Source organism: Calcarisporiella thermophila (assembly GCF_041956535.1).
Source record: "Calcarisporiella thermophila strain CBS 279.70 unplaced genomic scaffold VTP21scaffold_3, whole genome shotgun sequence".
NCBI lineage: Eukaryota > Fungi > Calcarisporiellomycota > Calcarisporiellomycetes > Calcarisporiellales > Calcarisporiellaceae > Calcarisporiella > Calcarisporiella thermophila.
In genome coordinates this window covers 1234342-1248855 of record NW_027192193.1, presented here as the reverse complement: position 1 = coordinate 1248855, position 14514 = coordinate 1234342, and the positions used below count along the sequence as shown (strand labels likewise).

The following is a 14514-nucleotide window of genomic DNA, read 5'->3' as shown; positions in this document are numbered from 1 at the left end:
TTCCAAATAGCCATACTCAACCTATTTGCTCGGGCCCCGACTCGACTTGTAAGATATCTTCTGCAACTATATCCAAATAGTCTTTGTGCAAGCCGATCCTAGCTCGATCTATTAGTTATGAATTTCCGATGGCAAATCCATTTTATCTAGGAGCCGTCCTGGAGCTTGTTGTGGTCAACGTCTTAGTGTTGTTTCCATCTTAATGTATATGTCTTGTGAGTGTAAGGATCCAAATTTTCGCACCTGTTGCAATCTGGTTTTGTTAAACAACCCTGAGGAAAATTTGAAATCTTTAAGTGGCGTAGTATATACTGGCATTTTTCCTACACCATATCCAAACTCTCCCGTGTTAGCACTGTGCAAGCCGATCCTATCCCAAAATGCCAGCCCTCGAAAAAAAGATGAGCGCAGAGATATGGACCTTTCCTTATCACTGCCTTTTTTGGAAGGCAGATGGAAATACTGGAATCGGCCCTTTGGAAAACAACTGGGATTATCGCCCAGCAGCTCTGATGAACTTTAAGCTGAGGATTTTTGTTCTGTTAAGGGAAATTTAATCAGCAACAATGTTGTTTGTTTTGACAAAGCTGTTTGGTCAGTTTCTCTTCGGAAACTAATTTAGAACATTGTGGGCTTTATTGGCTGCCCCTAAATTTTCACCTTGTTTCGCCGGAATTTTCCAGGAAAACTCGTCAATGGAGAGAGGATGCTCGATCCACATCCACAATCCCCAGTGGGCGACGGAATGATGAGCAATTGCAGTGCTCATGTGCTGGCAGATGATGGCAATGGCCAGGGTTTAGTCATAGATTGTGGAAGAGATGGGTTGTGTGCGAGCCCTCCCCGAGCCAACAAACATAAACTGGCCATATTAAACCGATTAATTGGCACGCAATAAATTCCATTGGTTCGTTCTAAATTTAACAAAAACTCGATTATAAAAGAGCTTTGCTCGATCCCTATTCTTAGGTCCTTGCTTTCTTACTATCTCTTTTCCATCTTTCTAATTCCTCTTTTTCTCATTCATTTACATTACATAATGTTCAACCTCAAGGCTGTCTTTGCTCTCATTGCCGTCGCGCAGTTTGCTATTGCTCAAGCTCCTGCTGGACAATGCCCCTCTATCACCAACCCTGTGGACGGCACAGCTTGGAAACTGGGTGACAAGGCCGTTATCAACTGGTAAAATCTCGTTATAATCATCTGCTCTCTTAGTAATTCCAATCTCCTAATTTTCATCCTCTCTTTAGGACCCCTGGCGGCAACAGCCCCAAGGTTAATATTAATCTTCGCAAGGGCCCCGCTTCCGCTATGCAGCAGGTGGCGACGATTGCCAGCAATGTTGATCAGAACGCAGGAACCTTCACATACAATGTCCCAGCAGGTAATTAATCTTTGTGCTAGTGGATGCTCCCTAATCTACATAAACTTATGGGCAATTTTTTATTTTTAGGCTTGACTCCTGGCTCTGACTATGCAATTGAAATTGGTCAAGCCCCCAATGTCTGCTATAGCCATTATTTCACCATCGACAACAACGGCGCTGCCGCCTCTTCAGGTGCCGCAAGTGCTTCCGGTGCCTCCGGGACTGCCGCATTGCCTTCTGCCTCCGGCGCGTCCTCTGGCGCGACCTCCCTCCCCGCGGCCTCTGCTAGCGGAATCTCATCTGCCGCAACGTCCGCAAGCTCTGCTTCAGTTTCGCTTCCGTCGGCTGCTTCCTCGGCCTCTGCACTTCCCTCGTCTGCTGCTTCCGCAACTGCTTCCAACGCGTTGCGTCCTTCTACCTCCGTTCAGCCTAAGTCAAGTGCCGCCACCTCTCAAGCCAGCTTTGCATTCATTGCATTTGTTTTTGCACTTGTTTGCGTGTTCTAATCCCATCATCTCATTTCCACATTACTTTAATCATAGTTGAAAATGACATTGGATACTCTTTGTTTCAACCTTGTTTGAGTTTATTTCACCATAAAATAAATTTAGATAGACTATCTAATACCTTTATATGAATTGCCGTTCCCCCTTTCTCCATAGTGAAGTGTACCAAGCAAAGTGCAAATATTAAAATATTTTGTTAACATGGTATTTTTGGGTACCAAGAGTTCCGATTCATTTTTTCACCGCGAGGGGCATGATTCCTTCTCGATATGACGTTCGCCGAGACGTTTCACTGGGAACATTGTTAGTGTTGGTGGATTTTGTCCTTCGGGTATGCCCCCTTGTCACTATATTGGCATTTCATTATTTCAAGAGGAGTTTCCGAATGACATTTTTGAGGTGTTTTTTATTCATGTTCGTGTACTACGCTTCAGCATCCCCATATTGGCCTCGCTAGCGCAGACAGCAATACCTGTCAGACGAGGAGGCTAAGCAACATAAATATAGCCTTCAGTCGGCGTGACTCGGGCCGGATCCACTGGAGTTAATTTCGTTACCAAATGTGATAAAGAATCCAATCAACCCATCATGACTATTTTTGAATTTTCCTATTCCGAACTTGATGACTTCAACACGGCTAAATGCAGGTAGATATGCTGATATTCTCGGCTGCCTGACGTCCGCATTAATAATAATGGAGTGCGGTTCTACGCAACCTGGGAAATGAAAACGTTCACTTTATTGTAGGCTGAATTACATCCATGAAAGTTAAAGTTTATGGTTAAGACCTCTTCACAATAATCAAAAATTTACTAATGGATACAGCACAAAAGAAACACTGATCAAATTCAGATAATGGCCAATATTGAGAAATACAGCACAACCAGGACTGTATATATACTTCATATATCGATATATATATTCTTTAAATAAAGTCGCACGGACTGATAAGGATGTAGCCAATATCCAAGCGGTAGATGCTTCCCCGACTAACCGCTGGTGTCAAACTTGGCAGCACTTACATCGGGGGTCGCATTCGGCTTCAGACCTTTAGCCTCTTGAATGACAATTTCAAACCACAGGGCCATCTGATACTTGGGCTCCTTTGCGGGAATACTCTTCACCACCACCTGGGTTCCCTGCTGTTCAAAGGTTCCACGCGAAACGCTCTCCACCTTTGCACCGGCACCGACGGAGAACTGGAGGTGCCAATTCGCTCGAATGGGGTAATCTTTGCTACGCACTCGCGCTAGCAAACGAGTTTTGGCGCCGGTCGAACCGAGGTGGACAAATTCGATCTGGGTTTTGGGGAGAGGGTAGGACTCGGGGCCCGAATGGTCCTTGGTGGGGTTAAGTGGTCCAGGGGCTTTGAGAGAATCGGTCGAGCTACCGGGGCTATCCAGCGTATCCAACGGGGTGGTTGCCTTACTGCAGCTACCGCCCTGCTTAAGGAATTGGGAGGTTGCGGCCGCATAATTGGGCGAGCCATCTTTGTTGTTGTAGGACTGGCTTGCATCCCACATCATCACTCCTAATCTCGCGGAATAAATGATTAAGCAGTGGCATCATAGGAGATCGGCTAGAATGGGTTACCTCCAAACGACGCGTATTTGCTCCTTACGCTATTCACCGTGTTTTGCAGGTCACTCAGCCTTACATATCCGCTGCCAGCAGCAGTGGTTGATGCGGGCACGCCAATATAAAGCTTGACGTTCTTGTTCACCGCCTTGGTCTTAGCCCAGTTGTCCCACTCTGCGTAGTTGAAGGAGCCCTTGAGGGAGCAGTAGTTGTTGTAGAATTGAACATATACCATGTCGAACCATGCGGAATCCAAGACCGGGCCCATGTAGCCGTCTGGGTAGGGGCATTGGGGAGCACCCGCAATATAATACTTTCTGGAGGCATCCTGCGCGAAAAGCCTACGGAGTTCATTAACGAAGGCAGTATACCCGACACTCGATCCACCCTCAATGCTAATGATGAAAGAATGCTATGGATCAGGATCCTCTCTACCATGGCGAGACGGAGAATTGACTTACTCCAAGTCGATTCCGTCAAGGACGGCGTCGTCAAACGGACGAGTGTTGCTCTTTCCACCCAAAAACAAGTTCCAAATGGTGTTCGCAAATTCTCTGCCCTGGTTGTCGTTCGCGAAGCCATACGACCCTGCTGCTCCGCCTAGAGAAAGCAGGACCGCCTTTCCTTTAGCTTGGCAAGCTTTGATGCCTTTTCCGGTCTCTGGACAGTGGTGGAGTGAGGTCCCGTTGCTAAATTAAAATAAAATTTAGGCTTTAAGCACTTATAATAGGATATTTTTTTTTTCGTAACCGCAATGTTGTGCGTCGTACTTACAAGTAATCTGAGCACTGATTTGACAGGTCGATTTCGGGAAGCCGACCGGTGCCAGCGTTAAACACATGCAAGAACGCAACTGTGATCAGATCAAGACTTGTATCTTTGCAGTATTCCTCTAGAGGCTTTTGCCAGCCCGGTTTATCGCCTGGATTCGCCGCGCCATACGAATTCTGGCCCCAGTAGTTGACGAGGTTACTGTTGCAGTTCACATTGAAGCATGAGGCAACCGTGGCAAGGAGAAGGAGGGGGGCAAAAAAAAGTGCAAAGGATCGAGAAGGGCAATGGGTCATTGTGCTCGGTAGGGGTTAGGGAGAGAAGAGAAGTGTGAATGAAGCCAGGCCTGGTGATAAATGGTATTAAATACTCCAACCTCACCGCGACTAAAGGGGGAAGGAAAACCTTAGATTATATTGAGATATCCCGTTGAAGAAATCCGCTCGGAGATCGTTGTAGTTTGTCAGCAGGGCGATAAGAGACCTTGAAAAATATATTGGTGTAATAAAATGTGCTATTCTATGTGTCATCCCGTAAGCATTCGACGGAAATTCAATATATTATATATTGCTCCTGAAAAATGGGGGAGACGGTTGAGGTGCAGGAAGGCTGACCCGTCCCCATGACACTGAAAACAACCAGAGCAGTAGGCGCTTGCTCTCTTGAGTTCACGCTAGGTCGCTTTGTTTACGTCGCTCCAGGATCACCGGCAGCAACTTGCTTCTTCTCTTTCTATCTAACTGCCATGATCCTGCATTGGCAATCAATTTGTGACCTCCGTGTTTAGATAATCAAAACTCTATTTACTACGGGCTTCTTATCCAAATACTTTAGCCTTTTAGACGGGCTGAATACTTCACAGATCTCTAAAGTTAATTGGCTCTGCTCTCTGTGGGGAGTTTGAGTTGTGGAGTAATAAACATTCTTTTTAGAGTGGATGTCCACTGAGCCACCCCCGGCCTGGATAGACTGTGTCCCTAAGATAATCTCCCAACAAAAACTCATTACTTCCTATGGATTAGTGACGTCCACGCTCTTGGGACAAGAGTTCTACTCCTTTTCCCTGAACAAGCGCAGCCAGCCGTAGCAGCTTGATGGGAAAGACTGCATATACTAGGAGATCACATGCGCCAACCATGTTCTTCTTCAGAACAAACTCTGAGTGCTCAGGTTGACAGGCGGGGGAAGAGCATGTCTCTTTCACTAGTTACGCTGGCTCTGGATCAAATGACTTGGGCATCCTACCCCGGTGAGCGAGCTCCGCTCCCTTCTCCTCTACAAGAAAGCTTGCTCTAATAAATATAATCGATGCGCTCCTTGGTGGATTCCGGGTAAACGATAATTATGAGAGTTCGCGTTGAAGTTCGAGCTGGAGCTTGCTCTGAGATTGGCTTACGATTCATGGTCTTTTCATTTGAAACCTTTGGGCATGGGGATTTTTGCCCTTCTAATCTATCCATGATTGATTTAATATTCCAGATATGGAATGCAAGCATCATAGAATTTCTCATTGGAACAGACCGTTGATTGACTGCTTTTTGAAACTCCTGTGCTCAATGGCGGTGAATTTTTCCAACTTCAAGGAACTTTTTTTTTCACGAGAGTTTCCTGCAAGGATAGCTTTCCCCTCCTTCTCCCCTCTTACCCTCTCCAGTTTCGTTACTTTATTGTTGTACACCATATATACTATATTAAAGACTATATTATGGCATTATTTTCAATGAGGATACTATCGGTTCTCCTCCTAATATTTCTCCCGATCCAGGCAATCCCTTTCGTGCATGATTCGCTTGTCCGTGATCTCGATTCCGGACCTCTGGTGCAGGCACACATCGGCGCTGATCGCCTTGCCTTAAGGCTAGCCACCCATTATCAAGATTCACGTTCAGAGATGATTCACAATGCTACTGCAAAAGTATGCGAAAGCTTTCGCAATGCAATGCAGGTAGAAAAGGATGCCAATGAGCCTGAGAAAGGGCATGATCAGCAGGTGTTTGGCGTAGAGAAAGAACCTGACTGGGTTGTGTTGAAATTGCAATTTGATGGTGCTGCCGATGGTAATTATTTACATTTTTGAATCCTCTATCGTTTTCAATTGGATCGAGTATTAACACGTTGACCTCTACTATGATAAGCATACGTAAAAGATTATATTCATCACGTCTTTTCGTTTGCCCCTGCCCCAACTTTCTCCGTCCCAACCGATGCCAGCGCAGTCTCGGACGTGCTCCAGTCCACTTGCCCCAACCCAAGCTTGCTGGAGCAATGCTTCCGCACACACTCCCAGACAATATTGGACAAACTCGACAGCATGTATGAGACACAGATCGACCACGAGCTTCAAAAGATAAGCAAGATTGTCCCGGAAATGTGGCGGAACGTGAAGCAAGGCGTAGAGCGAACTCTAAGGCAGCTCGAGGAGGGAATGCGCTCCAAGGATAACTTGAACAAAAAAGTGAACTGGATGGAGGTGAATTCGGAAAACGTTGGGTTGGAGAGCGTTCGAAAGCAGGCGCGAGAAAGGGATCAAGGCGTATTGCTAGAGTTGATGGATAATTGGGACAAATACTGACAATCTTCAGCCAGTAGCTGCTCTCCTTTCCCACGTTTGTATGTCAGCGTGTATTTTTTTTCGTACACTATCCTCCATGTATATATTCTATTTAAATCTTTATTTCATCATGTTATTATTGAGAGTCGTCTTTCTCGGCTAATCTACATCGTTTTGATATTTTGAAGTGTAATCTTCCCCTCCTCGTTTTCTCTATGAACAAAAAATCCAGCGCTGTTTGTTATATTGTTTTACTTTCTCATGCAACGTATCACCGGCCGACAATGGTCATATTATTTTCTACGTTACTTTCAGTACGTCCGAGCGAGGAGTTTCCGGCAGCTTAATCTCTGAAAACCGCCTCCAACAACAAAATCCAAATCTCCTTGAGATAAAGCCTCACAGCCCTAGGCCAATGATAGGAACGGAGGGGGCTTTTAAGTCAATGAACGCTTCATTTATTCTAAGTGAAGAATCGGCTTTCAGTTAGACTCGCATTGAAAAATAGGTCTTGAAATCCCACTACCTCTCCTCCTACCTTGGAATACCGGCGGAAAGAAATTCATAACGAACCATCTACCTATTAACAGATTTTGACTGCCCTGAACCCTAAAAATTCCAAAGGATCTAAGTCGGTTTTTGCCAAATGCAAATTCTGCACACTTTTGCATTTCTGCGTTCTCGGGTGGCAACAATGGGATTTTGGTGGCTCAAAACACCGCTCTTAAGCCAACGTGTGGCAATTAAACGTAAAAAAGTTCTCTCTCTTTCTTCAACTAATGCTGCAAAATTTACCCCCTGAGATCGCCACTTCTATCCTTTTGCTCCTTACTCTCCCTCATCATGACCTTGACTCATTGCTCACTTGTCGCCTTGTATCAAAACGCTGGAATGAATTCACACAGGATTCTATAATGTGGCGCCGATTATGCGAGCATGCGCAATACCGTCGCTGCTTGCCGCGCGATGAGGGCATGTCATGGCAGGAGGTGTATCGCCGCGGGGTGCAATGTGATCACCGGTGGCGAAAAGGAAAAGCAAGTGGGATGAAGAAATTCGTGGCCGAAGGTATCACTCGATTTGCAGGCGCAGCTGGAGACATGTTGGTGGCTGTCTCGGAGGGCATGGTGATGCAATCTTGGTGCATTTCGACACAGAGCCTACTGTGTCGTACTGCGTTGCTAAGCTCCAGCGTTGAGAGTGAAGATGATGAAGCTAATGCGGATAGGAGATTGAAACTCGATATTGATTCCGGCTTGCTTGCCTGGTGTAGTGGAAAGCGCGCGGGCGTCCATTCTATCCTGGACGGCCGACAACTCTTTTGCATCGAGCCCGCCTCTCTCGAGGCCACTATGCGGCGGCTTTACCTTGACGGCAGTGAAGCACAGCAGGTTGCTGAGGTGCCTCCCAACTTTCAGAACATAGACTGCATCTCGGTCAACTCCGAATATCTGGTCCTGGGGTTCGTGGACCCCGATATCAGCGGTGTGTGTGAAGTTGCAGTGTATAGCGTGCCTGAGAAGGGGCGCCATATCGCAACCCACCGCTTCGAACTCGGGACCAGACTAGATGGGGGCGGGGGAACCCTGGTCGAACTGTCCGGCGGTGAGCTGCACTATCTCTCCAACACGTGGCATTGGATGTGTCTCGACCTGGCTCGCACGGGCGAGGCCGCGCACCAGGAGCTTGCCGACCTGAGCGAGTGCTTCACGTGCATCCAAAAAATCTACAGCGACACCTATGGAAATGGCGACAACATATGGCAGCTATATGGTAGCAATCTGGGTGAGAGCAATGAGCAGCCCTACGATTATGAGATCCGCATCAACGTGCACCATTCTGGGCGAGCGCTCACCCTGATGATTGCGTCGGACGCATACCCGACCGGCGGGATCTGTGTCGAGGTGTGGCGCGACTCCCGGAAAGTGCAGGCAAGGAGGCGGACAGAAATGGGGAAGCGGCGGGCGATCAACTCAGAGCGAAGAGACGTCAGCGAGGTGGTGCTGCTGCAAGAGGGGCGGCTTGTCGCGCAAGTGCTGTGGCGGTACCGTGGGATGGTGATGGCGAGTTACGACGTGGCGGCAAGTGCGGTGGAGCCCTCGGCTGGACTGCGGATTGACTGCGAACGAGATGAGGGCAGGATGCAGCAGCGAAGCATCCGCGGCGAATCCTACGTGGAGGAGGAGGATCCCACCGAGGGGTACAATGGGGGTGAGTTTACCCGCGTGAACCCTCGGGAGGCCAACTACTACTGGGGAATTGCGCGCAGCCTCAGCCCTGGGGCCGTGGCCCCCTCTGCCCCCCTCTTCCTCAACTCCGTCGACTCTGGCAACAGTGTCAGTGACGAGTATGTGTATCGGGGTTATCGTCTCTTTCTTAACGAGCCGCTTGACTACAAATGGGAGTTGTGTGGCGCGGCACGTGAGTACATGGTATGCACGATGGGGAACTACGAAGAATTGCTCATCAATGCCGAGACGGGGCAGACGCGGGAGCCCGCGGGGATGCAGTCGGAGGTGGTCGTGGTGTCTTTCCTCTAAAACCCCCTTCACTTCGCCGTGAGTTATGATTGATAAATATATATATATGTACTAGTATTCATTGTATGGGGCGGATTTATCCTTCAGGGATGACGGAAACACCCTAATTACAAATATATATTTGTATATTTATTGATTGCAGCAACTGAAAGTTATAATTTTAGGGAAAAAAAAATAAAATAAAATACAAAGTAAAAAAAAAGCTTGAAAAATATATCCTTCTTTAGAGTAAAAATAATAAAAAAAGAGACTTCCTGGATTAAAGGAAAAAGAAAAGATTGCAACGAACAAGATAATTGAAAAGAGAAAAAATAAAGAGAGGAAGGATTAAATGTATGAAGCCAGTCACCAAGTAGGAAGAGAAGAGGAGGAAAATAGAAACAAATTCCTTACAAGGAAACAACAATAAATGAATGCATATTGGGTAAAAAGGAGTAAAAAAAATAAAAATAAAAATAAAATAAAATAGCTTTAGAAAAGACTATGCATTTCCTTTGTCACCTGTGATCGGAAATACAGTCGAGCTCACATTCGTGGGCGGGCTGGGCGGGGGCGATAGGGGTCTTTCCCTGGGCTCATTTGGTTTGCACCGATTCTCTGAAGTTCCAGCCGCAATGGCGCTCCACGAGATACAGGGCCGGGGACTTCTGCTTCGCGGAGGGGGGGCCGAGCGCGAGCGCTCTTGAGCAGTGTTTGAGGCACGATAAGTATGGTGCTGCTGCGTATCGTTGGAGGCCAGTGCTTGCGAAGAGGGTGGGGCCGGAGGGGCAGGCACACCTAAGGGGGTTCGTTGTTGTCGCTGCCGCATGGTGGGCCGGGACGAGTTCATGGAGGAGACATTGTGTGGCACCGGTGAGGATGGGCCGGGTGAGAGAGAGGCTGGGGTGGTTGAATCGGAGCTGGTCGAGACAGCAGAGGATTCGTCTTCCTTTTGCTGTTCCTGCCGCTGGTTGGACACCCCGTCATCCGATGTGGACGGAGTGGCAGTGGCGGTGGCGGTGGTGCTTGAGGAGGGGGGAACAGAGTTGGGGAGGGAGCCCAAAAGGCCGTTGCTGTAATAGTAGCAGTAGTATTGATAGGCTGGGTGGTAATAAAGCTGGGTATAGTCGAAATACCAAGGCGGAGGGAGGAACGGTTGCCCGGGGCTAACGGCATAGCTGGGGCTCGGATTGCTGTTTGAAATAGACTCATTCTATAAAATAGCGGAAGTTAAATTAAACCGTTAGCCAAGGTTTGGAAGCCAAGTTGCGAGAGAAGCGATAAGAACCTTTTCACCCCCACTTGTCGCGTCATTGGGCTTCTTTTCGTTTTCCTCAGCTTCTTCTTCATTACTATATTCATTTTTACTTGACTCCTGATTCGAATCATTGTTCCATTCTGCGTGGACATCTTTCTCCTCCTCCGCTATTGCTCCGTTCAATGTCGTGTCTGCAGGTCTTGACTGAAGGTGTCCATAGCTAGCAGCCGCGGCTTGTGTCAACAAGGCAAAGTATTCGAGTGTTCCGGGGGCAAACAGAAAATGCGAATAGGGCGGGAAGGCAGTAGTGGGGGAGGGGGAGGCGGAAGAGTGATCCCGTTGGTGGTGAGATTCACCCTGCTGGTGTGGTTGCGACGACTGCTGATAGGGGTTGTCACCACCGACCATGGCAGTGATGTAGTTGAGTGGATAGGGAGGTTGCTGCGGGTGAATGTGTCTATTCACTAGGGGTCTTGTGTAAGGGCTCCGGCCGCTTCCGCCACCCACTCCTCCTCGGCCACTTGAGCTTACATATCCTGTTCTGTCCAGGTCTCCACCTGAGGACGACGCTCTTGTCATCGAGGGATAATAGCCAGTGCTGCTGCTCGCTCGCTCTCTCACCCTCTTGCTCTGTTGCTGGTAGTCAACATGATTACCATAGTCGCGATTCGAATCTCGGCGCGGATGGGGATGGTCATCCGATCGCGCCGGCCGATATGTGCGATAGTTCGGCGTCCATTCTGGTTGATAATTGTACCGATTGCTATTGCCACCGCCACTATGGTTATTGTAGCTGCCTTGCTGATTCTGGTTTTGATTTGGAAAGATGTACTGCCGGCAGCAGAGCGCAAGGTTAACCTTGTCGTGGAGGATATTGATGGCACGGCGGAATTCTTGCCGAAGCCCTATGACGCTTACCTATTAACAAAATTTTACACGATGAAAAACTCAATAAGAATACAGATGTGATTGTTTTGCATACTTCATCTGCGGAATTTCCCAAGTTGCGTGACGTACTAAAGGGCTCCTCAACGCAAAGCAGGCGGGCATTTTTACCGATATGCCAGCTCTTCTCATCTTTGGTCATATATCGGCCTTCACGCACCGATACAACCTCACGCTCATAATCGAACTCAAAGGCAAATCTAAATCAAACAATGGAAAAAAAAATTAGTAAAAATTATCGCCACGGAACCGCTTCTACATTCAAAATAGACAGTACCTTCGGAAAAACGCGTATAATAATCCGCCTAAACTCTCGGTGTTCTTCTCTCCAAATCGTTGCAGCTCTGAAATGTCGTCAAAAAATGTACAGTCCACACCCTGAGCCATAACACCACTGGTGATGCCCCGCTCCCGTGCAATTTTATGTAGAGACGGGAGAATGGGAGGATCCCGCATCTGTAAAAAGTTGATGATCATACACGTCCACGTGTAGGTGGAGAGGGTGCCCCCTTCAGCTGCGTCATTCAGTTCTCTCCGGCGGGCCCAATGTTTTATGATCATTGCCAAGGGCCGCACACGCGGATCAATCGCCACGTAGGTGGCAATCATTCGAGTGTTGTGAAGGGCAAGTGTGTTATTCACGTTGATATCACAAGCGAATTTACTATTGGGAAACTATTAGTTAAACTGGGCAGAAAGGGGGAATCAAGATCCCTGATACTCACTACTCCGGATCCCAAAGTTTTACGATGGGAACTTTGGCGTTGGTGACACAGTATATATGCTTCATCCCGTCTATGACAATGGGGAAGGATAAGCACCCACCAAGCGGAACGTTGAAAAAAAAAATAACCTACGTTTACGCAACACTTTCGCTAGTGTATGTACGTTATTCAATCCATCCCACGGGGTCGTCACGCAAATATCCACATCGGATGTCGAGGTGCCCAAGTTATTCACGGAAGATCTAATATAGGAGAGAGGGGAGGGAGCATAGATTTACAAGATGAGGTCATAACTCTTAAAAATATCAGCCCGGTATTTAAGCTAAAAATATACTAACCCAAACATATGCACCTTGATATCCTTTCCAGGCCATTCGGTATTTAATATTCTGTCTATCTTGCTCACAAACTTGTGTCGGCGCGCATGGCTCTCCGCGGTTGGCAAAAGCGTCTCAAAGAGCCGAAGCATATCCACGCAAAGCGTGTCCTCGGCAGCCCGCGAAAGGTGCTCAGGGGGGCCATCGGCCATGTAAGAGTGTAGTCGATGCGGTTGCTGTTGACTCATCCCGGGTGATTTGGACAAGTTCTGAGATGGTTGCTGTCTCTGCTGCTGCTCTTGTTGCTGGGATGGATGGTTGAGATGGGTTGATGGGGAAGAATGCCGTTTAGAAGGGCCATTTGCCTCACACAATGGAGATGAATCAGCTACCTCTTCTGTCCATGCAGTGATTGGGTTGTCATTCTCAAGATTCTCAAGACCGTTAGATGCGGCTGAGTCTGCGAGTGAGTGGTCTCTACTAGTTTTGGAAGCTATCGGCTTCTTTTCGTTGACCGTGGTTTTTCCATTCCACCGTGGTTGCTCAGATTCTTCATCCCCCAATGTTGCCATGTTTCCATTAAGTTTACCGTTTTCACCAAGGGATTTGAAGGCGGCATCATTGGTCGGATGCATGGTGCGAATGGATTGGTGAGATGATAGTAGGAAACAACAAAGAATGATAAAGCTTAAATAGAACGCTCAGGCGACTCAGTGGAGAAAAAAAGTATCGGATTGGAGTTTTAGTCGCGTATTTTGGACATGAACAGCTACAATGTCGCTTCTCTCGTCGACGAGATTCACCAACCGTTACGCTTTCAAAAAACGGAAAATAAGCTTCTCTAAGAATTAATATATCAAGATTATAGCGTTCATCAGAGGAGAGGGGGTAGTTATTATCCCACCTTGACGAAGTTAATTTTACTAAATTTTCTCCTAAGTTTACTTTCTTTTTCTTTTAGCGGAATAATTGGGAAGTAAAACTAAGAGTAGACTCTGAAAATAGAGCTGAAAAAAAAAAAATCGTGTGCAAAGAGAAAATTCGGGAAGAGATTCACCACTTGATTGTATAAATAAAATGGGGGGCAAGTAGCAGTAGAAAAAGAGAAAAGCAAAAATGAATTTTAGGAATGGGAAAGAGTAAAATAAGATGATTAGTTAAGTTGGGAATATCGAAGAGCACAAAGATAGGTGTGAGGCAAAGGGAGTTGGATAAAACTTACAACGCCCTAATTTTTCGCTCACCAAATTTAACATTACTATATGCAGTCACATTAGCAGAACATGTCTATCGGTTTTTGCTTTATTTAAATGTGGCCATACGCATATACAATTGATGAGATTGCGGCCAAACTAGGATGCTCCATCACGGTCCAGCTTCATGGACTGGAGGAATGCCATGGTTATCTGATAACTGTAGATCCGGTAACCTATGCTATTTACCTTGCCCTACCGAGCGGTGCAGAGAGCAAGGTAGTCTTGAGTTTTATTACAGGATTTATAAAGCGGTCTTTAACGCCTTTTTTCAATAGAGGCCCGAGAGTCAGAGCGAAAATGAAAAGCGGAACGAGTATGCATTTCGTGTACTTTTTGAAAGTGCCGTAAAATCAATGAAAAGTAACGTTAATTAGTGCCATGCTAAAAGACAGTTTCTATTTTTTATTCAATCCCTGTTCTCATGCACTTCATAGTCCACGACTCGCCGAGGATACCAGTTGAATCTCTCTTTACTCCTCTCCCTTTCACATCCCTTGATTCCCCCATCATTGCGGCGCGCAAATCCAATGTAATCAATTTCCTTAATCGCAATCGCATCCCAATTCAATCAGAGGCAGATTCTATCATTTATATTGCCGCGGATAACACACGCATCGAGCCGCCCTACGTCACAGCGTCTGTCTACGGCGACAACGAAATTGTCGTCTCGAGAGTGAAAAAGCTTATGGCCGAGTTGCCAGACTTGTAAATAGGATATCCTG

The 14514-nt window shown here is 47.0% G+C and overlaps 6 protein-coding genes across 6 annotated transcripts; 4 read left to right on the top strand and 2 right to left on the bottom strand.

Moving 5' to 3' along the window:
• Positions 1–1039: 1039 nt before the first annotated feature.
• VTP21DRAFT_7401 (uncharacterized protein) lies at positions 1040–1872 on the top strand (the record flags this gene model as incomplete). Its single annotated transcript, XM_069398139.1, has 3 exons — positions 1040–1182; positions 1251–1384; positions 1454–1872. 3 exons carry the CDS (start codon positions 1040–1042, stop codon positions 1870–1872), a joined length of 696 nt encoding a protein of 231 aa, XP_069255628.1.
• Positions 1873–2861: 989 nt separating this feature from the next.
• VTP21DRAFT_7400 (uncharacterized protein) lies at positions 2862–4517 on the bottom strand (the record flags this gene model as incomplete). Its single annotated transcript, XM_069398138.1, has 4 exons — positions 2862–3403; positions 3466–3845; positions 3912–4139; positions 4225–4517. The coding sequence occupies 4 exons, from the start codon at positions 4515–4517 to the stop codon at positions 2862–2864; spliced, it is 1443 nt and encodes a 480-aa protein (XP_069255627.1).
• Positions 4518–5941: 1424 nt separating this feature from the next.
• VTP21DRAFT_7399 (uncharacterized protein) lies at positions 5942–6793 on the top strand (the record flags this gene model as incomplete). The annotated part of the gene is made up of 2 exons (XM_069398135.1): positions 5942–6278; positions 6357–6793. 2 exons carry the CDS (start codon positions 5942–5944, stop codon positions 6791–6793), a joined length of 774 nt encoding a protein of 257 aa, XP_069255626.1.
• Positions 6794–7551: 758 nt separating this feature from the next.
• VTP21DRAFT_7398 (uncharacterized protein) lies at positions 7552–9312 on the top strand (the record flags this gene model as incomplete). Its single annotated transcript, XM_069398134.1, has 1 exon — positions 7552–9312. The coding sequence occupies one exon, from the start codon at positions 7552–7554 to the stop codon at positions 9310–9312; it is 1761 nt and encodes a 586-aa protein (XP_069255625.1).
• Positions 9313–9793: 481 nt separating this feature from the next.
• Positions 9794–13171, bottom strand: VTP21DRAFT_7397 (uncharacterized protein; the record flags this gene model as incomplete). Its single annotated transcript, XM_069398133.1, has 7 exons — positions 9794–10504; positions 10580–11467; positions 11532–11694; positions 11772–12158; positions 12220–12289; positions 12352–12461; positions 12558–13171. The coding sequence occupies 7 exons, from the start codon at positions 13169–13171 to the stop codon at positions 9794–9796; spliced, it is 2943 nt and encodes a 980-aa protein (XP_069255624.1).
• Positions 13172–13846: 675 nt separating this feature from the next.
• On the top strand, positions 13847–14501 carry VTP21DRAFT_7396 (uncharacterized protein; the record flags this gene model as incomplete). The annotated part of the gene is made up of 3 exons (XM_069398132.1): positions 13847–14008; positions 14068–14152; positions 14227–14501. 3 exons carry the CDS (start codon positions 13847–13849, stop codon positions 14499–14501), a joined length of 522 nt encoding a protein of 173 aa, XP_069255623.1.
• Between the last annotated feature and the right edge of the window lie 13 nt (positions 14502–14514).